General features: G+C 41.5%; 1 protein-coding gene across 5 annotated transcripts in view; it reads left to right on the top strand.

The window, feature by feature from the left end:
- LOC146205198 (F-actin-uncapping protein LRRC16A-like) overlaps positions 1 to 22,323 on the top strand; it is a 137,177-nt gene that overhangs the window by 26,553 nt on the left and 88,301 nt on the right. For all 5 annotated transcript variants that reach the window (XM_084589901.1, XM_084589903.1, XM_084589902.1 and 2 more), the window contains 5 exons: positions 12,777 to 12,964; positions 13,036 to 13,113; positions 15,469 to 15,656; positions 19,386 to 19,537; positions 21,513 to 21,612. In XM_084589901.1, coding sequence (XP_084446027.1) covers positions 12,777 to 12,964; positions 13,036 to 13,113; positions 15,469 to 15,656; positions 19,386 to 19,537; positions 21,513 to 21,612 — 706 coding nt within the window. The remainder of the gene's footprint in view (positions 1 to 12,776; positions 12,965 to 13,035; positions 13,114 to 15,468; positions 15,657 to 19,385; positions 19,538 to 21,512; positions 21,613 to 22,323) is intronic.

Raw genomic sequence — 22,323 nt, 5'->3', positions numbered from 1 at the left:
AGTCTCTTGAGTTCCACTTCACTTTCTGCCATTAAAGTGGTATCATCTGCATATCTAAGGTTGTTGATACGTTTTCCAGCAATCTTCACTCCAGCTGAAGACTCGTCCAGACCGGCCTTCCTCATAATGCACTCTGCATATAGGTTAAATAGGCAGGGCGACAGTATGCAGCCATGCCTCACTCCTTTCTCAATCGGAAACCAATCAGTAAGACCGTGCCCAGTTCTGACTGTGGCCTCTTGCCCTTCATACAGGTTCCTGAGGAGACAGATGAGGTGAATTGGACCTCCCATCTCTTGGAGAGCTTGCCACAATCTGCTGTGATCTACGCAGTCAAACGCTTTCGCATAATCAATAAAGCAGAAGTAGATGGGTTTCTGGGACTCTCTTGCTTTTTACATGATCCAGCGAAGGTTGGCAATCTGGTCTTTAGTTCCTCTGCCCTTGCGAAACCCAGCTTGCACGTCTGGAAGCTCCCGATCCACATACTGCTGCAGCCTACCTTGGAGAATTTTCAACATCACCTTGCTAGCATGCGAAATAAGCGCTATCGTGTGGTAGTTGAAACAATCTTTGGCACTGCCTTTCTTTGGAATGGGGATGTAAACTGACCTCCTCCAATCCTGTGGCCACTGCAGGGTTGTCCAAATCTTCTGACATAATGTATGCAGAATGTTAACAGCGTCATGGTTGAGGCTTTGAAGCAACTCAGCTGGAATGCCATCAATTCCGCTAGCTTTGTTCTTAGCCAGGCTGGCTAAGGCTCATTCAACTTCACTCTCCAGGATGCCCGGCTCGAGATCGGTAATCACGACCGTCTTATGTTGGGTTTGCACATTCGGGTCCTTCTTGTACAGTTCTTCTGTGTATTCTTGCCACCTCTTCTTTATCTCTCAGGCTTCAGTGAGGTCCTCTCCTTGTTTGTCCTTTATCACGCCCAGCTTAGCACAGAAGCTTCCTTTGATATCTTTAATTGTCTTATACAGAGCTCTTGTGTTCCTTAATTGGCTGTTGTCCTCAACTGCTTGGCACTGTATGTTCAGGAAGGCATTCTTATCTCCCCTTGCTATTTTCTGAAAATCCGCATTGAGAACCTTGTATCTTTCTCTTTCCCCCATAACTTTTGCCATCCTCCTTTCCTCAGCTATTTGCAAAGCCTCTTCAGACAACCAGTTTGGTTTCTTGCATTTCTTTTGCTTTGGAACTACCTTAGTAGCAACTTCTTGTATTATATCACGAACATCAGTCCACATCTCTTCAGGCTGTCTGTCTTCTAGATCTAATTCTTGAAATTGATTCCTCACTTCCACAGCATATTCTGATGGAATTTAATCCAGATTACACCTGAAAGTCCTTCTAGTTTTCTGCGTTTTCTTCAATCGAAGATTAATTTTGGCAACAAGAAGCTGATGATCGGTGCCACAATCGGCCCCAGGCCTTGTTTTTACTGCTTGTATAGCGCTTCTCCATCTCTGCCGGCAAAGAATATAATCGATCTGATTCCTGTACAGACCGTCCGGTGAAGTTCATGTGTACAGGTGCCTCTTGTGCTGTTGAAAATCAGTATTCGTTATGGTCAGTTTGTTTTCTTGACAAAACTCTACTAGCCTCTGCCCAGCTTCATTTGGCTCACCAAGACCGAACTTGCCTGTAATTCCGGATATTTCTTCACTCCCGACCTCAGCATTCCAGTCTCCTATTAGAAAAACGATGTCTGATGATGGAGTGTGGTCTAAAAGGCATTGCAGGTCCGCATAATATCTCTCAACGTCAGCTTCTTCAGCAGTAGTGGTTGGTGCATAGACTTGGATAACTATTATGTTGAAAGGGTGACCTTGGATCCGAAGTGAAATCATTCGGTCATTTTTGGGATTGTACCCTAGCACTGCTTTGCCCATTCTTCTGTTTACTATGAGAGCGACCCCATTCTTTCTCTTGGATTAGTGCCCACAATAAAAGACATAATGGTCGCCGGAGTTAAATTCCCCTATTCCGGTCCACTTGAGCTCGCTGATTCCCAAGATATCAATGTTCAATCTGTCCATTTCTCGCTTGACGATATCCAGTTTACCTTGCATCATAGATCTTACATTCCATGTTGCTATGTGATATATGTCCTTGCAACATTGGACTTTCCGGTCGCTTCCCGACACATCCACAACTGAGCGTCCTTTTGGCTTTAGCCCAGCCGCTTCATTCGTCCTGGAGCTACTAGGAATCGCCCTTTGTTCATCCCCAGTAACATGTGGGACGCCTTCCAACCTGGGGGCTCATCTTCCGGCGCCATATCATTAATGCTATTGTGACTGGCCATAGGGTTTTCTTAGCAGGAAATACTGGAGTGGGTTGCCATTTCCTTCTCCAGTGAATCACATTTTGTCAGAACTCTCTGCCGTAACCTTTCTATCTTGGGTGGCCCTACACAGCAGAGCTCACGACTTTATCGAGTTTCGCAAGCCCCTCTTCCACGACAAGACAGTGATCCATGAAGGGGGCTGAAGCTACTGGTTGGTAAATTGAGCAAACATCCGAGACTGCTTTCTGGAATTCTTGCAATGGAAATGAATTTGTAGCTTTGAGGTTAAAAAAAATGAGAAAGAAAGATGTTGCAAAGCTTTTTTTTTTTGTCATGGTTTTTTTTTATCGCAGCTGTCAGTGATTCCTTTCCGGCATCAAAAAAAAAAAAGAAACAAACAAAAGGAGCTGCATGTGATGGTCATGTAAAAGGTATTTGCACTATGTATGTGCAGGAGGGGACCAATTGGTCATTGTTGTCTAACACTTGTGAGCCAAAACAATGATGGCAGCAGTGTTTTTTTTTTTTCTTTTTTGGTTGCCCGATGGTATGGGTTGATATCCACCATCCCCACACGGTCAGCTCTGTGGGGCTTTCACTTTGCTATAGAGGTGTGGAATCGGTCAAAATTTGTGGCATACAGGCTACAGCTAATGGTGGTCATTAGAGAAGAGCTATTCGTATGAAACAGCTGCTGGTGAGGTCGTGCTTATCTTTAGCTCCACGTTCGGTGTCTTTGTATTCAACATGTCCGCATAAATGGGCAGATGATGCGCACATAGCTGCTCATGATCTTTCTTTTTTTTTGTTTATTTTAGTGGTGATCTGTTAGAGTGCATGTTTCCAGGCCATGTACACGCTATTTTAAGAGATATGCACTCTTTAAGAAACTTGCGTGCATATGTCATGGTAGAAGAAAATGGCGCAAGAGACGGGACAAGGAAGTAGACACAACACGAGCGCTCGTGTTGTGTCTACGTCCTTGTCTTATCTCTTGCGCTATTTTCTACTACCATGATCAGTCACAAACTTGCCCAGCAACACACTTTGATGCGTGCTTATGTATTTTGCAAAGATCTTAGTCTTAGCATTTTGTTCTGCACCACAAGTCAACACTGGCTTCCCATGTGGGACCACCACTTCATAGCAGAGTTTGCTGTCAACAAAACATGGGTGTTGTTAAGGCATTATATTTGAGTAAGTTTTTGCAGTCCTAAATCTGGATGATTTATGATTTTGTTCATGATTAATGAAGTACATCTTTCAATTCGGGCCTTTGTTATATAAGGTGTACTGTAGATATGCTGTGGGCTATACAGTCGAACCTGGTTATATCGAACCCGGATATATCGAATTTTGGTTATATCGAACTCACGAAATATCCCCCTGAAAATCCCATGTAAAAGTATAGGAAAGCCGCGTCATATATCGAACTCAATTTCACCGGTCGTTCGATATATCGAACTCCGCACCACGCACTGAAAAGTGTGCCTTCCCCAAAGACGATCTCATCACCCTTAGCCGTTTACCGCGTGACGTTTTCAAGCCACGCGCGGAAGGAATGAGAGGGGACAGTTTGGCGACTGCTGGTCTGGGCAGCGCCGCGCCCATTCCCCAAAGGCGCGCGCATCTGCAGTTGTCGTTTCCCGCGCGCCAACACATGACGTTTGCAAGCCATGTGCGTGGGTGTGCCATTCTTTTGCCGAGCTATCTCTCCCCTTCAGCACGCGCAACGCATGCGCCAAGCAGCTCAGCCTGTTTTCAGACAGACGTCGGACGCTTTCTCCAGTGTGTGTTGCGAACCCTTTGCATGCGGCGGCGCTGCAGCGGACGCTGCGGCAGTTTTTTTTTTTTTTTTTTTTGCGGGGATGTTTATTTTATTTATTTATTTTTATCTTTTATCCTTGCATGTATGAATCAGCGAAAGCACGCGGTCAGCTGCTGCGATCATGACACCCGCCCCAAGCGCGGCGTGATAAATTGAACCAGGCTTGTGCAATCAAGCCATCACGGGCACTCTGCCAAGTTCGCTCCCCGTCACCGCAGGAGCTATCAAAAGATAAACGTGCCCTGAAGTTATCGCTGCGCAGCATCTTGGCACACTGTCAATGAGCTGTGGATGAGACGACCGAAACGGACTGACGCGTGCCATCGACATGCAAGCGAAAATGCTCGCGATTTCTGGCCGCGGCGACACAGAAACCTTGTTTTGAGCTGCCGCGGTGGCCGCAGTTCCAACAAGTTTGAAAATTTTCGCTCTGTCGCTGCCGCTCGTCGCTGAGATCGCTCAGTCGCTTGCATGTGAGCGAGCTGGCCTTAACGCATTTGTTTGTTTTGTTTTTTTTTAAATTCTCGGGTGCGAAAGTGGAAGGTGGGTTCATTATGCGAGTGGGTTGATTACGCGACAAATACGGTATCGTTTTTTCGCATCGTAAGTGCCTTCACAAGCCGATTTCTGTATATCGAATTATCGATATATCGAACTATTTCGCGATCCTCTTCGAGTTCAATATATCCGGGTTCGACTGTAATACAAAGGAGAGAACTTAGCATGGGTGGGTGAAAACTGTCTTGTTTACTGTTAAATTTACTTGAGGATGCACAAGAAGTAAAGTTAGCGTTTAAGAAAAGATTGGCAGACAAAAGAAGCAACAGAGCAGATATGTTTTCTGTGTTTTTTTTTTTTTTTTGTTCATGTCAAAAGCTTTGGCTACCATACATGTCTAAATTCGTAACTATGTTCTTTGGGAAGTCATGTTAATTTTTTGCTAGTGATAACGAAGGTATGCTTTGTAGAAAGGTGTGCTTTTGCACCTGAGCATGCATGGTTATTGAAGCCTTTGACGAGAGTGATTGCTAGAAGTAACATGCTCGAGCACATCTGTTTATTTTATTTTCCAATGTTTTCTTGCACAGTTACTATCGCTTGTACAGGTGTGTCAGAATGAAACACGTGGAATTTATGTGGGCAATTTCTCCTTTGTCCTTTCATGTCTCTGTTGCACAGCTTGCCCAAGATGAGCTGGCACCAACTAGCTTAACCCTTTCGCTGTCGGGCGTTTCTGGCCGTGACACACCCCAAGTGTCGGTTTGGTTTCAGGGAAATAGCATAGCGATTTATTTTTGATTATGATTTTTATACGGAAAATGCACATTTCAGTGTTCTGCAGGTGTTGTTAATAGGATTAGCAGCCTGATAATAAATTAGATAAATGAGGATAATATAAAAAAAAGTGCTCAATACTTCATGAGAGACCGAATGCGAGCTCGACTTGTATTTATTATCAAAAGAGCCATCGCTCCAGTCCACAGGCTAAGGTACCACGCGGTCAGCCATCCGAATGTAACCGCGCACACGGGGGGCGCACTTTCGGTGGCCCGCAGAATGGAGATAAATGGCACGTTGTGAAATGAAGATGACAGGGGGAGATGGAAAGAGTCTAAAACAACCGCCTTTGCTGCTGCTAGCCGCAAGCAAGGCGTCTCTCATAGCCTGAGTTGCTTTGGGACGTTAAACCCTACAAACCAACCAACCAAACCAGCAAAACCTGCGGCAGATCGCTTAGCGCGATAGAGTAGTGCGGGCGGGGCGACTACGCCCCCCAGCAAAGAAGGTGGTGGGAGTGGGCTCGGTCGTTTCATACTCTTCAGTATATACGTGCCAGCACAATACGGGGCGAAAATGGGAACTTGTAGAAAGATTTGGCAGCTGGCGCAGCCTGTCCAAGCGCGCCAGCTTCGTGCTTGGGCGCGAAGTTTTGAATGCACGATAGAGAACTTACTGGTACGTCGGTGACACTGTGGGGCGGAAGCGCGAAAATGTACCCGTACGTTCGTAACAGCGAAAGGGTTAAATAGGTCTTTGCTGAGCTCTTGATGCCAGCCTATGAATCAGAAGCCTGAGAGGTCGTGGCCTTTACAGCTCTCATGCTTGTCGTATGTTGAATGTACTAAAGAGGATAACGGTCTCCAGGATGCATGAAAAGCCTCCTTGGACTGCATGTGCATGTTTCTCAGTGATAGCCTCATTTTACTTCTACACGTCTGGCATTCACCTCCACAATTGTGGTCTGTAGCCACCAGCTAATACCAGGGCTATCTGGTCCGTCTGTGCTTCACGTGCCCCGTAGACTTTTGTCCCTGTATAGTACATTCAGTTATGCATCTGTACTACTTGTGTATTCAACAGTGACAAAATGTCTGGTGCAGAGAATCTGCAGTGCATTCTTATTGATAAGCTTACATCATTAAGAATGCTCGTATGAGGCTTTAACATTATCTTTTGCAAAGTCAAACAAGTGTGACAGTATATGAAACTTGATAAGGATGCATGATCATTATTTCAAGCATCAAGCATTTAAAGGTATAGAACACTGGCCAAAATATGTCAGGAGATTATGGTGGAGACGAAAAGACCTTGCTTCATATAGTACAGATCGAGCACTGCAATATCCGAGAAAAGAGGCTTTACAATTTTAATTTGCCATTGAAAATCTCATAAAAATAACTGAGGCGCTATCTAGCGGAGAAACCCTATTACTTTCAGGGTGGTACCCCACGTGACTGCATGCCAGCAAAATATTGTTGATTTTCGTAACTGCACACTGTTATTTTCCTCTTTTAGGAGTGCTTGTCATAACTCGTTATATTTTGTGCTCCCTCCAATGCGTCCTTAATAAAAACCACCCCTCCTTTTGCACCACAAGAGGCATGCTTTCATGGTTTGCCACTAGATGGTGCCACAGCGTTTGGAATTCCATGAATGAAACGATGATAGGACCTTTCGTCGACGAGGAATGCATTGTGCCGTAACAGCATTGAGTGGAAAACTGAAAAAGACGTTATTCTACACAAAATAATGTCTGATTACTGTCTGGCGACTGAAATTTGTTTTTGGTACATCTTTTTTTGTCGACCACCAGTCATCGCGGTCGCTGCTCATGGTTTCCAGCATCAGACTACATAAAAATGGGGGCATGCACTGATCGAAAAATTCTCTGTTAAAATTTTCTACAGCGTTTCTACCAAAACCGTTATGGAATCGAATGTTTTAGACATCAATCTTTCCATTGCGGCAAAAAAAATTCAAGACCTAATTCCAGTGTTCTGTCCCTTTAAAAAAACTTTATTAAATTCTAGTGCATTGTGCCTGTGCAGTCCTTCATGTAATATTAGACAGGCATAAACCATGCATTCCATAAAAGTTTCATTATTGTGCTGCTATGGTAATAGTGTAAAAGTCAGTCTGCAAACAGCAACTGGGCCATTTTGTAAACAAGAATTTAAATTTGTACAAATTCTTAACTAATGCAGAGTTAGGGCAGCAATGTGAAGGAATGAGAGACATGCATGTTATAGTTTCCCAGCATTTGCAAGGGGCTTTTGATCTTAGATTGAAAATAAAATTGTCGCATTGGCTTTTAAAATGGGATGTTTGCTTCATATCTTGGATGGAACAGTAGAGTAACTAGAAAACATTGTGACTGGGTAATGCACAATAAATTTAACATTTTCAGTAGGCATACTGACATCGGACACTTTCAGCTGTTCTTGCTGTTTAAATGAAACCTTTATGGTCAAGTTACATATTTTTCATCTTTTAAATTGCAGGACTGCTGTAATCTTTGGCATGTGCAATGTGCCACCAGTATGTGCTGCTAAACCTCACTTTGAAATTTAGTAGTGAAAGTGAATTACGTTGCTCTGACCGGCACATGATTATGACTGCCATTGCAACATATATAAATCTTTGTATGCAGTACTGTTCGCAATATTAATGTTTTGAATATGAAATCTAGATTATCACATTAAAGGAATGTGAGTATTTCGAGCCAATTAGCTGTTCAGAACAATATTATTTGGTAAAGTATAGTTAAGTTCAAATTATCAGTCACAGAATTCTTATAATGTAGGCTGAAAAGATTTTTTTGTGCCTTTTTATATTGTTAGATGTCTTCATGTGAGCCAAACCTGTGACGTCTGGAAGCGAGCTTTATTGCCGTGATTATCTTTTCATCCTCGCACCTGTAAACAGTGCTCCTTTAAATTCATTTTTAAATTAAGGGTAACTCATGACAGACCATTGGTTTTGGCAAACGTGTGGGTAGAAAAACATAATTGCAACTTTTGTGAACACCTCCAGTGGCATAACCCTTTTTTCTAGTTTCAAGCCTACTTTCTGTATTGTTGGTACTATTTGTGATGGGCACCTCCTTTTGCCTTCTACTGCTGGGAGGGTTATTCTTCCTATGTGTTCTTTGTGATAATTCTTTTTGGCCTACGATGACAGCCAGGGCTTCACACATGTAATGTGTTCCTTCAAGCTGTCAAGTACTCACAAAGCATGGTCATAATTGTGCATTGAAGTTTGTTATTCATTCTTGTTGGTGGTGTCAACTTGTAAATTTAATTTTACTGTAATGTCCTGAATGTTTTCTTTTATTCTAAAATGCTTGCTTGCTGATATTAGCGTTATATATTTCTTTATGTCCCTGTAAAATGCTGCTGTGTCCGTGATATGTAGTGGTCCTTGGATCATTGACCATTCCGCATGGGGCGTCTCGTATAGTCTGGGTCTCTTTGGGACATTAAACCCCATAAACCAAACCAACCATACAAAAGCATTGTACCACCTCAGCAACTTAACAATATTTTGGATGTTCACCTTTTTAGTATCCATTGTTAGCTGAGGGTTTTGATATGTGACCAGGCAACAGGTTTATTTTGGCTTAAGGCAATTTATGGCTCTTCAACCATGTTGGGAAGTCATGAATTATATAGGTTATTGGTATGTTTCACTACATAGTAGTGTTGTTTAGTGACCATTTATTCAAGCAAAAGGTGCAGTCATTTTTATTCATATGCAAATAGTGCATTAATACTTGGCAAGCTGCTTTGGCAAGATATTTATTTTTCATTGTTTTCAGTGAGTAGTAAAACAGACTAAAGAAAGCCATATGTAAGTACAGGACACATGTACTTTGTCCCATGAAACTTGAATTTAGTACAAAATGGGATCTGTAACAAATTAATTTGTGTCATTATTTTTGGTAGTTGCTTGATACTAGTTGAAATGTTTCCATTGCAGCTAATTTTTGAATTTTGGTTAGGCACTTGCTATCAGAAATGCAGCAGCCTTCTTTTTTAAATGTTTATTTTTGTGCTATGAACACACTGCACATGGGACTCTGAATGCAGGTCATAAAGAAAGTAGGGGTGCATGAATATTCGAAATTTCAAATCCGAAATAAATATGCTTGTTTGGCTATTCATATTCATATTTGAAAAGCTGATATTTGGGATTTCTGAATATTAGAAAATTACTGAATACATTGCAAATTCAGCATAGTGGGCTTCACCGCAATGCTTAACCTCAAGTGCTGTGCAGTGAAGCATCCTCAAAAAAAAAAAAAAAAAGCAACGGGGCCATTTTGTGAAGTGGGCCTTCCCCGCAGCGTGCACAAAGTGAAACACTTGACAAAATCTGGAAAAAAACATTGTTCTCACCAGTTACATCTCAAGTGCACTCATTCATTTTACTTCATTAAAATTCGCTAAAATTATGGTGATGCAAACGGTTTGTGGCAGTATCTAAGTCCATTCGATAATTCGAGCTTTCGGTTAGTTTGAACATTTTTTTATAGCCCTTAGAAGGCTGAATTAGTGAGAGTTTACTGTATTCAGGAGTGATATGACAGTTCCATCTGGTTTCATGCTGGTCCTTTCTGTACAAAAAAAAAAAAATGATGCAGAACCCTGTATAAAATTTATACTGAATATTTCAGTAGTGTATACACTTCTGTGAAATTATGATTTAATTTTATTCGCAAAAACCATGTTAATTTTGAAATGAAAAAGGCGAGCAATGCTTGCTCATTTTTAATGCGAAAGCATTACTTTGCTATGTTGACAGATTTCTGTCCGCAGAACGTGTCCGCAAAATCGTGTCCGCTGCAGTTGTAAGTGAGAAATAGTAAAGACTAATGAGTGGTGTCAATCGATAGAGGGTGATGTAATGTTGTGTCCGAAAAAATAATTAGGCCAATAAGTTAATTAGGTGATTAATTAGAGTAACTGGTTCACAAAATAAATGAAAGGCGCAGTATCTGCTACACTTGTTCTGTGGACACCTGAACCACGCCTGAAGGGAAGGTAGGAAGGTGGGAGTGAAAGTGGAAAGAGAAAGGGGTGTCTGTAGTGAATATGCCGTCAAGGATGTGACGTCACGCAACTGGAAGTAGAGCCGAAAAAGGGCATAGGAAGGGATTGACGCTCAATTTGAAAGTACCAAAGACTAAAATGGGTAAAACAAGAAGTAAATTAATGTGAGGTAGAGGATGTGACGTCACGCAACCTGAAGTAGAGCCGAAAAAGGGCATAGGAAGGGATTGGCGCGCACTTTGAAAGTACCAAAGACTAAAATGGGCAAACAAGAAGTGAATTGAGCAACTAGAAGCAACCAACAGCAGCATCCGTGCTTTCGCATTACTCCAAAGTAGACTCTGCAGTGCTCTTGAATTTTTTTATTTCATATTTTTTTCACTGATCAGATATTCGATATTTGAAGCCATTTTTCCCAATATTCTTATTCAGTTTCTATTCGACAATTTGAATATTCGCACACCCTGTATTAAAGCCTTCGCAAATAAGGTTGCCATTCCAAAAAACTTGTTGGGGGGGGAGGTGTTTGAAGTGCTCTGTATTTTTCTCATGCCTTTAATGCTTAAAAAGGCAATGATTTATCTGAACTGTTGCACTACAGTGCACACAGTTTTTTTTGTTCAAGCCATTCTTTTTTTCTGTTGATGAAAACTTCAGCTCAAATCGGTTAAAAAAAACATTGCTGTTTTGAATGGCAGTTGCCTACAACTTCCTCATTGTTTCATTTGATATTGTAGTGGAAAAATATTAAAAGAGAAATACATGGTACCAAGCTGACTTTTGCTGATTATTTTTTTTCTGTAGGAGGACAGTGTACTGGCCGGTACAAAGAATTCAGACATCGCATGTCTGTAGCATTCGCATCATAACAAGACATGCAGTTTTTTCTGTTGGAATAAGATAATCGGTTAATGTCACGGCAATGTTGTGCATCTCTCTCTTATCTTTTGTCTTGAATTACCAACAACCTTTTCCCAATTCGCGGTCCGACTGAGAATCATTTTCGTGGCTCCTTCTGATTGTGTTTGTGATTGTCCAGTAGCATAAAGACGCATTGGGGGCTGAGAAAAATTGGTTGCTTTTTTTCTCCTGTCACTTGATTCAAACCAAGGCTTGTAAGTGAACAGCGAACACGTTTGAAAGTGAATAGTGGTGCATATTCAAGCCTCAAGAATTTGCATGAGAAAAACTTTATTGTTGTCACTGCAGTTTGCTTGTGAAAACGACCTGCAGTGAGGATACATGCTAAATTAAATATTTTGACGCAGGCTTACTTAAGCTTATTTTCAGTGAAAATAGCCTCTTTGTCAATCTTATCAATATTCACTACCTTCAGTTTGTCCTCAGTGTCTCCTTAAGAGCTTGACTCAAGCTGTAGAGGGGACATTGTATATAGCTGTAGCCATTCACTGCCCCACCACTTCCTCCACAATGTAATGTCTTCTCTGGAGTGCTTTTAGGGGTATTTTGAGGGAATTGATGCAGCATTTGTAAATTGGACTTCATGTCACAAGGTGAAGAAGCCACTTCTGCCATGGTCAAGGACTACTGATGATTCTTGTGTTATGCAGTGCAAGATTCTTGCGTAGCAGTGGTCATGAAAGCACATTTTTTTTCCTAAATATGCATGGTAGTATATTTGTGCACCTTGTCTGCATGGTCTGTTTCTGTGTAGCAGTGCACTGCGTTCACGCTTCTCACTCGGCCAGTTGTGATGTAGCTCTTTAGAAGGCCTTGCATGATTTGCTTTGCTAGCCTTAGAGCTACAGCTGTATTTTCATGTGAAGCAATATGCTGGTACATAATTGTTGTTGAATTGGTAAAATTTAAAATTTATTGATGGCTTGATTTAGGGATATTTTGTTCCATAGCAAGAATTTCAGCTGCTTAGGTTTATTGCTTTTGCTTAATTTTTGAAGACAACTGTAAATGCCAACAATTTTTAGCTACTGGTTATTATTTCAGCTGATACTCTGTGTACAAACTACCTTGCTCTTTTTCCTTGTGAAGTCATAGATGGATGACTCTTGAGCATTGTCGCTCACTTTTAATAGTTCAGTCCAAAATGATGAACTAAGCTTGTGAAATGCAAGAGGGAGTGACCTCACTGGTCCAGTATAAAGTAATTGTGTTTGTTCTGCAGTGTGTTGATATTGTTGTAGCGAATAACTGTGTAGTGCTTGCAATTTTCATTTGCTTCTGCTGCATCTGATGTTGCTTATGCTGCTTGGTGTCAGTATGCTGCTAACATCTTTGTGCATTTCTGCCTTGTGAGTTGCCTGCCTTTCTATAGCCTCTTTTGTTGGGTCTTTGCTTCCAGGTGTCGGCCAACTTTGTGGGCCACTGGGGAAGCTGCACAAGGGACTCAGCCACCTCAACCTTGCCCATACGGGAATCACTGCCAAAGGCGTTAACACACTTGCTCATGCACTTTCTTTGAATCGTTCTATGCCCTCCAACCTCACATACCTTAACCTTAGTGACAATGTCTTCAAGGATGATATTAATGTGAGTGCATCTGTCATTCTTGATGTGCTTTGTAGTATAGCGGTCAGGCAAAATTTGTGGTTCTTTTTCAGAACTTATACAACTACTTGGCACAGCCAAACTCTCTTGTCCACCTGGACTTGTCTGGCACTGAATGCGCCCTGGAAACTGTAAGTAGCATGATAATATTTCTTATCTAGCACTCATAAATGCCCATGCAGTTCCAAAAATAGTTACTTTATCAAATGAAATGTCAATCTCAATATGAACTGTGCCTTTACAGTTGAACCTGGATGTATCATACCCATGTGTATTTAATTGTGTAGTAGGGGTGTGAACATTCAAAATTTTGTATATGAATCAAATGCATAAAGAAAAATATAGGGTCGCTGACCAAGTCAAAGTTTATGTTTTCATTAAACTTTGACTTGGTCAGTGACCCTATATTTTTTTTTATGCCACCACCTGATCAGACGATGTTTCTTCGAACTCTTGATTACATGAATCAAATGCGTTTGTTATTGGATTCATATTCGTTTTTGAAAAACTAATATTTGGGATTTCTAAATATTCGAAAATTGTCAAATACACCGGACATTTATCGCAGTTTTTCTGCACTGCATGCTTCACCGCAGTGCTTGACTGCGTGGACTGTGCAGTGAAGCATCCTCAAAACGTGGCAGGGTCGTTTTATGGAACGGGCCTATGCATATAACTATAGTGAATGTTCTCAATCTGGGTTTCACAGGACTCTTTTGTTCCTTGGAGTGCGTATTGGTTTTTAGAACACCTCGATTCATGCATGCTTCAGGCCTCACTTTTCCTTTAACCGCTATAGTTTTGGACTAATCATACTGTGATGGAACCCACTGCGGTGGCGCAGTGGTTGTTAGGGCGCTCGACTACTGTGCCCAAGGATGCGGAATCGAATCCTGGCCACAGCGCCTGTTTTTTGGTGGAGGTGAAAAGCCAGGCACCCATGTGCTGTGCGATGTCAGTGCACATTAAAGAACCCCTGGTGGTTGAAATTTCCAAAGCACTCCATTTAGCCTGAGATGCTTTGGGGCATTAAACCACTGAAACCACACCATACTGTGATGGCTCATCGTGTACGATCTTTACTCTACAGTAGTCATTGTTATTTAATTTGGCTGCTTTTCTGATGGGTTGTGCATATGTGCTTATTTAAAATGAAGACTGAAGAAGAGGTTTGTTTTTGCAGAAATACATAGAACCAGCATACCATGAAAGAGGATAAAAAAATTTGCATGAAAGGTGATTAGAATTGCGTTGAAAACCTTCAATACTTTTAATATGCTATATCAGAAGTTTGTCGACTGTAATATACAGGCACTGTACCATTTCTTACTTTGTAGTGTTGGCACATAGTTTCTGAATGTGCTAGTTTAAGCTATTAGTGGTAGCTTCAGTTTTATTTCTTTCTTTTTTTAACTGTTTTTGAAATGCTAAGCCTGCATTTGTGAACCTGGAGTTAAGCATAGAGTAACTTTTTTTTACTTCAGAATAAAACTAGCTGGCTTAATGTAATAGCCAGCTAGAAGTGAACGCGGAAAATGTGGTATCACATGTAAAATATATAGTATATGTTGCTAGTCAGTAATATTGGTTGCCAGTGGTGGTATCTTTTGTTTCCTGGTAGCAGTATGCTTATTTTTATACAGCGTTGAAACAGTGCTGAGGTATCTTAACTCTTTCGGGACCGCCCGAAAAGAAGGCAATTGTGATACAACTTGGAAAATATTTTTTTATTCAATGACATTTTCTGCTAGCTTGTTGTAACATATATTGTTATGCAGCTAAATGAACGCACTTTCACGAGAAAAAAATTGAGATGCCTTAAAAATATACATGATATCACAAAAAAATCTTAAAATATAACTTTTCTTCTTAAAAAAACATAAAAAAGAAGGAAATTCTTGAATACGGAAATAAAAAAGAGTAATAAAAATATTTCAGAATATACAAAATGTGATACAATGCCTCTTTTCTAACTTCAAGACAAAAAAAAGCAGTAGAAGCGGCTGAATCGCGCGACTGACGCTTTTTTCTTTGCGCGGCCTGACGCGAGGTTGACGCCATGGTTCTCAATCTGCGCCGCCGCCGCGCCAAAGATTAAAATCTCTCCCGCGTCGCCGCCTGCCGTGAAAAAGGCAAACTACACCAAAACCGAAAGTTTAGATACTAGACTACTCACTAGATGGCGACACGTGTTCCAATGAGCGGATATTTGAGCTTGAGAGCGCGCGCGATTTGATCGTGCATTTTTACACGATGGCCTATGGCGCGGTCCCGAAAGAGTTAATGTGGTAACCAAAATTAGCATAGGGTTTCTATTGAAGCTGTCATCGTGATTTGATTTTGTCATATCCAGCCTACTTTTTTTTTTTTTTTTTTTACAGATGACAGCATTGTTAACCATGAAAAAGTGGTGGATTCTTACGATCCAGACTTGCTTTTGGAGCATGTATGTGAAATACATTATGCTATTTTTGTTGCATTTCCAGGTATTTGGCGCACTGCTGCGGGGCTGCACTCAGAAGCTCGAGGTGCTGAACCTGTCGCGCAATGTTTATAGTTCAAAGAAGAGCAAAGAAATACTGGTGCCACCATCGTTCAAGACCTTCTTTTCTAGCACTGTTGCTCTGCGTCACCTTAACATGGCAAATGTCCGTATGCCTATGGAAGCACTCAAGTGAGTAACTTCTCACAGGCACTTTTCTCTGGACTTTTTACACAAGCAGTGAAGGTGTGCTGCTGGAGTAGCCTCCATTTCTCTTCTGCTTCAGCAGAATTGTTGCTTTATTGTTGCCATTTTCTTATTCAAGTAAGTTGCACATTGAAAAACAGTTAAAAATCTAATTTTAGTATGTTAACTGTTCGAGCATCCTCAAAAATTTCTTGTTCACACAAAAAAACATTCAAAGCCAGAAATGATTGTAAAATTATTAAAAAACATCATTAAGTCACTTGCAGCCCCTTGAAAGCTGCAGAGCTGACTCATGTTCAAGTGCGTGTTGGTCCAACCGGGACATCACTTGCAATCAGGCTTGTGTAAACTTGTGGTCCTGTGCTTTTTCTTCCAAAGGCCGGCTTCAATGCTTCTCACTCTCTGGAAATAACCAGGGTGTCTAGCAACTGGGAAAACCGGGAATGGTCAGGGCAATTTCATGCACCGGGAAAAATCAGGGAAATGTTAGGGAAACCATAAATTTCGCCCTCAGGAATTTCATGCCCCGGGAAAAAATCTGGGAAATATCAGGGAAACCATCAAAAATTTTGTCATCAGGAAAAATGGCTCAGTATATTCTGCAGTGCATTTGCATTTCAAGCTGGCGCACAGCAAGTTTGTTATTTATCAGATTTTTTTTTTTTGTGCTGAGAGCGTGGCCCCCAAGGAGAGGCGCTATATATTACTTTGACGCCAGCGCATGGCTGAGCTGTCACAATAGAAGAACCAATGCACACGTGAGTTGGGTACTCAATAAAATGTGCGAAAGCGCTGCGTAAGAGTAGTACGAGACAAAAAGCAGGAATTATCACTCCAGCAGTGGCCAGCACGAAAGCGGTCGGCGAGCTGAGGTTCGTTGTGACACTCCGGCGGTTGACCGCTTACGTCCTTGCGATCTCGTCGCAGGTTCCACGCTTCGTGTGCAGGATAAAATTGTTTAACACTTTCATGTCCACAATCACGAACCCGGTACCAACATCTCATTTTGCCGAGGTGAAACTGGTGTTGAATCACGTACTTTCCCGACAGAACGGACTTCCGCCTTAGAGTAGCACGCGGTAGTATGCGGTGGCGGCATCAACTCAGTCTACCGTGATCCGGGATGCATTTCGCGCTGTAATTTGAACCCGCGGTGTCGTCATCGAGCAGCGTGGTTGATGTTCCCTGCACATCAAACAAGTCTGCCACCGACTGTAACTCAGGTCCTGACGGCACGCTTGTGGCCAGCGTCTTCTGGTTTTTGTTCCACGCCCATTTCTTAGGGGTTCTGAAGGTTCTTTGCGTGCATTATTACAATCTACTGTGTTCTGGCATCTCGATCGCAAGGACAAAGTCTGCACAAAGCTGTGCATTTAAAAACACAAGTGCAAACGGAGACGCGCATGAAGCCACGGCCACGGCGAACTCAAAACAGCAAAAAGAAAGTAAGAAAAAAAAATGACACGCCGATCACACCAGCCAATGGGACACACGGAACGGCGTGCTTTCAAGCGCGCCGTGTGACAGCTAATCAGAGACGATGAACGGCCTTCGGAAAACCGGCGCGCGCAGCCAGTCTGCTTAAGCGAAGCCATTTTGAGATTGCACATAAAGAAAACAGTTTTAAACCGAGCCCAAGATGGCAGCGATTGGCAAGCTTTAAAGCCCGCGGTACGCGCGGGAATTTCGAACAAAATTTCTCTTCTTGAGGGCATTTGTGGCTGCCATGATGTTTTGAAAGCTGAATTTGTAGCAGTTTCTGATCGAATTCAGCGTTAATAATTTGAGTGCAGGGGCTCAAAAAGATATATAAACATTCCAAAAATGGGTTTTTCTCGAAATCGATTTTTGACTATTTTCGACCGTTTTAAGGCTCGCTTCTCCCTGTAACTCTATGGCTGTTATCTTTAAGAATTTTCGCTACTGCAAGCTCAAATTTGGTGCTGAATAACTTTTAAGCGTTGGATTGTGGGGCTTTTTTTTAGGAGTGATGCACCTACAAGAGGGGACCATTTTTAATGGCTCTTATGGAGCAAAAATTGCAGCCTGCTAGCGCTAGAAGAAAGAGAAAGATAAAAGAAGGATCCGATGAACTTTGCATGCCTCTAATAGCGGTGAGCGTGCCTGCAGTGAGGTAGCATAGTGCACCATTTAAACTTGGTGCCCCGAAGTAACACAACATGAGAAGGATTAAAAGAAACCTTCTCCCAACCTATAGCTAGCAGATGGTAGAACCACCCTCATGAAGGTTTGGACAAAGAATTGCAAGCGTAGAAGTGCTTGTGCCCAGAGAGGCCTCCATTCCTGTCGTAAGCAGAGTGGGTGGCGCTAAAGCTGAGTCACCACACCTCCTCAGGAGGAAGGGCCATGATCCGTGACCATTGACTGACAAGCTTCTAGGAATATCCTACAGGTGTCGGCATGACCCCAGGTGCACTAGCTTTGCAGTCTGGCACACCTTTTTAAATGCGGAGAACATTGTGTACGGATACGTCAGGGACACTCGAGAGGTTTACAGTGTGTAGAATGTTTTAATGCCATAAGTGATAAATTTAAAACTCAGAATTTTAAAATGTATTCAGGCATGTACCACCGAAAAAAAAAAAAAAAAAAATGTTACACTAGATATAAACGTTTCTCAAAATGCTTAATTAAAAAAATTAAGTTAAATTTAAGAAAAAGGCATTAATTTGCTTGTTTGTACACAGTGGAGTGTTAGAGACAAGAAAAACGATTTTGCACTGCCCTTTCATGCTTACTGCCATGGCCCATAGCTGCACAAGCATGCATAATTTCTCACTTTTGCATGAAATTTAGATCAGGAAAGCATCAAGCTTAGAACTACAAAAATTTTAATACTGTGCTTAAGTAGCAGAAATGGCAAAAGAAACTTTACAGACTGTTTACACTAACTGCATCACCATAGTTATCCTATCATCGGCATCACTACTGTCATCATTATCACTAAATGAACAGTCATTGTCATTACTACTATCATTATTATCATTGTCACTGACTGCATCATCGTCGTCATCACTACTATATTATCCTCATGTCAGACAAGGAGAATTACGATCGGATTCTCACGAGCCCAGCATGGCCTAGTGGTTAGCGTGCCCGGCTGGGGATCAGGGGGGAAGTGGTTTGATTCCCATTGGAGATACTTTCTTTTTCCTAACTGTCAGTTCATGCTAACATTTCCTGCGAACATTTCTGCAGTCCTTGAGCCTAGAAATTCTAGCCTTTTGCCTTAAACCAGGTTTGGAAAGAGGAATTTAAGTTCTATAAGCAATACAATTTTGATTCACTTGTTTGATATTAAGGGAACAGTTATTAAAGAGCATGTCTCAGCACGCCGCTTCAACTGAAAAAAAAATGAAACACTGATCAGCACTTTTTGTCCACATACTGATGGAGTCGAATTATGAAAGGTTGGCTATGTGATTAATGTAACTGGGTAATATCTGAAGTTGGGTGAAATCTTGCCTGGTCAGGTGGAGTTGAAAGCAACTTACTACCCAAGTAGACAAGATTTTGGTCGAACCTTAGGTTTCATTTATACCATTAGGGCATCTAGTTTAGCAGCAGCTTGTCAGAGCAGGGTTCCAGGTTCATTATAACTAGCTGCATGTTTTTTTTTTTTCAAGGTTTAGGTCATATTTTGAATTTTCACTTTTTTGGTTATTTGCTTTAATACTGCACATTTTTTTCCAGGGCCATGCTGCTTGGTTTGGCGTGCAATGAAATTCTCACTGAGGTTTGGCTTGACTTAAGTTGCAATGACCTCAAGACTCAAGGTGCACTGGTGCTCGAGTCTTGCCTGCCAGGAATACGCTGCTTGTACAGCCTGGACATCAGTGAAAACAGTCAGTGCCACTGAGACGCTTCAATTTTATGGCTTTGTCGATCTAGAGAGATACTTGTTTTTTTTTTTTTCTTTTTTTTTACTGTTCACAGATACTTGTTCTAAAAACGGAGAGAGATAACATTGGGGTGGTCTGTGCGGGTAGATTGCAAATTGGGCGATCAGATAACTAAAGTTAACTAATTGACGTCGTTGCTTTTGATTGTAGTGACCTGTTTGCCGTAACAGGCACTTACTCATATCCCTAGACATCTTCAGTTGTTTCTCGTAGTTCATACAGGGGACACGTGATTGTCGGCAGTTTCTTTTTTTTTTTTAAATAAGTGCATTAAATGCCATAGGAGACTGAGGTCAGTTCGGAACCTAGTTGATTTTTTGACCACGAGAACAATGGCCTAAAGGAAACAATAAACATGGCTTATTACAAATCGTCATCCTTATTTCCTCTATATTAAATGTTCAATATTTTTACCTGAGAAAAAAAAAAAGAAAGATGGACATTAAGCTTTAAATGTTGTGTCATTAGAGTGCTAAAATCTTGTGCAAAATAATCATACCGGAGAAGGCAAGGCTTTGTGACAAAACTGAAAATGCTGCCCTATATATCTCTTACAATAAATTCTTATTACTGTATTTCAATTTCAATAATTCAGACTGAAAGGGGGCAGAAAAGTTTTTAATTACACTTAATCTAGCCAGGGGCTGTTGTGATGACCTGCATGTAATGTATAACTGCAGTGGGGATGTGTCAATGATCTCTAGGTCTTGTCTTGCTTGTGCTGCTGTTCAGCACACCAAGCAAGGGATCTGTATTTTTTTCTGATATTTGTAGCACCACATCTGTGCCATTCAGCTGTCATCATCAGATTATGGTCACGGAATAAACTAGTGCCCTATGGTAACTGGTGGCTAGAAAAAAAAGAAAAGGGTGGAGAAAAAAGCGCGGCAAGAAGCAACATGACAAATATTCTGTACAAGTAGAAAACCAGATCGCATTGGAGACTGAGCTTTGAATTGCTGTAATAAGCAGAAAATTAGATGGGCAGATGAGATTAGGAAATTTTAGCGGCCATATAAATGCAGCTATACTCATGGACAATGTACTGTGGCTCTACAGCGAAGGCCAGGAAGGGAAGGTGATGGGCTTTTGTCCCCGTCCCGTGGAAAATAGGCTGCGGCCGTACTGGCTGCACATTGTCTCCCTAACTGCCCCCTTCACCCCACTGCACTCCCCTGCTCTACGGCACAGTGACAAAGGCACGGCGCTTTTCCTTTTCTGCCTAGCTTCCACTGCAGAACTACAAAAAGCTGTCAGTGAGTATAGCATAGGACCATGTTATGTTAATTGGAAGGAAAAGGAAGAGGCCTTTGCCCTGCAGTCGGTATAGTCTGGCTGATAGTGATAATGATGATGATGATGATGATGAACAATGTCTAATAGGTCTTGTTAATAGATCTTGGAGTATGCACTGTGCACCAAATCTCATGTTTGCATTTTTCAGTAGCACGATGATAACCATTTGTTGAAAGCAGTCATGTGGTTGGTTGCTAAGGTTACTGTCATGCTGACACTTGCTGCTGGACCAGAGGCGAGCCATTATGCTGTCATGATTTGTCAGCTGAGGGAGTTCAACTCCGTGACTTTTTGGGACAAAGCATTAATTTGCTCATAGGATCGAATCACTAGGAATTTCATCTCATTGAAATGGGCTTCATTTTCACAGGGCCAAGTTGTTTAATAGAATAAAATGTAAGCTTGGAGGCAGTTAAGTTTAAAGTAATAAGACCACTATATTTCAGAAGTTGCGGACGTGTCAAGGTTCTTAAGTCATGATTTGTAACAGTGTTTCGTTTAAAATATTTGTGGGGCAGGTGCTTGCTTTTGTTTTCAGTAGATATAATTTGTAGCCATAATAGATGTGCGTTCTGCATTCATCCTTACTGCTTACTAACATTATATCCATTCTGTTCTTTAGATTTTGATCAAGATTTGGCCAACATTGTGGCTGCTGTTGGAAAAAATCAGTCCATCAAACGGCTTTCAATTGGAAGGAACTTCACAAACATGAAGACAAAGTAAGGAGGAAACTGTTGATCAATACTTAAAGGCTATCCTTATGCAACTTCTTGTGGATCACAATCAATGTAGAGCATCTTTGAGGAGATGTGAATTCTTTGAATAAGGGACGTGTGCAGTGCATATGCACCATATGGAAGTTCATAAGCAAGATACCAAGGGCCATAGTGTACCTTCATTTTACTGAGCCTGGTCCATCAACTGCTGCTGGTTAGGGTGCTCCTATATTGTCTGGTTCATCAGAGGCACCTTGGCATTTATGAGCTTAACTGTTTGCTCTAACCTATGCTGCTTCCTTACATCAAAAAACTGTGTGCAGCTTGCCATCTCAGCACTTTGTTGAACTGGATATGGTTGTTGACATCTCTCAGCTAACAACCATATCCAGTTCCCAGACACCATTCCAAAGTTTTTAAAGGTGGTCCTGTTAACCAGTTTACTTAACTTCCCTAAGTTTGTACTTTGTGTGCAAAAGAAAGAAAGAAGTTTATCATTAAAAAGATTATTCATCTGCATTGCATTTGATTTTCAAACCAGGGCACCTCTTTTTTTTTTTTTTTTGCTTGCTTGCTTGTAGCCTCGAAAGGAGCATACATTTTATTGTTTTAGTTATTTCTTGCAGCACACAGGTTTCTCTTTAACTGGTGCTCTTTTATTGCAATGGTGTCTTAGGCTTATGATCATGATTATAACACAAAATAACAAAAGCA

This window comes from Amblyomma maculatum, chromosome 1 (genome assembly GCF_055883805.1).
Source record: "Amblyomma maculatum isolate TAMU_Amacu chromosome 1, ASM5588380v1, whole genome shotgun sequence".
Taxonomy (NCBI): domain Eukaryota; kingdom Metazoa; phylum Arthropoda; class Arachnida; order Ixodida; family Ixodidae; genus Amblyomma; species Amblyomma maculatum.
Note: the sequence above shows the minus strand (reverse complement) of the source record. Positions and strands in the feature narration are given on the sequence as shown.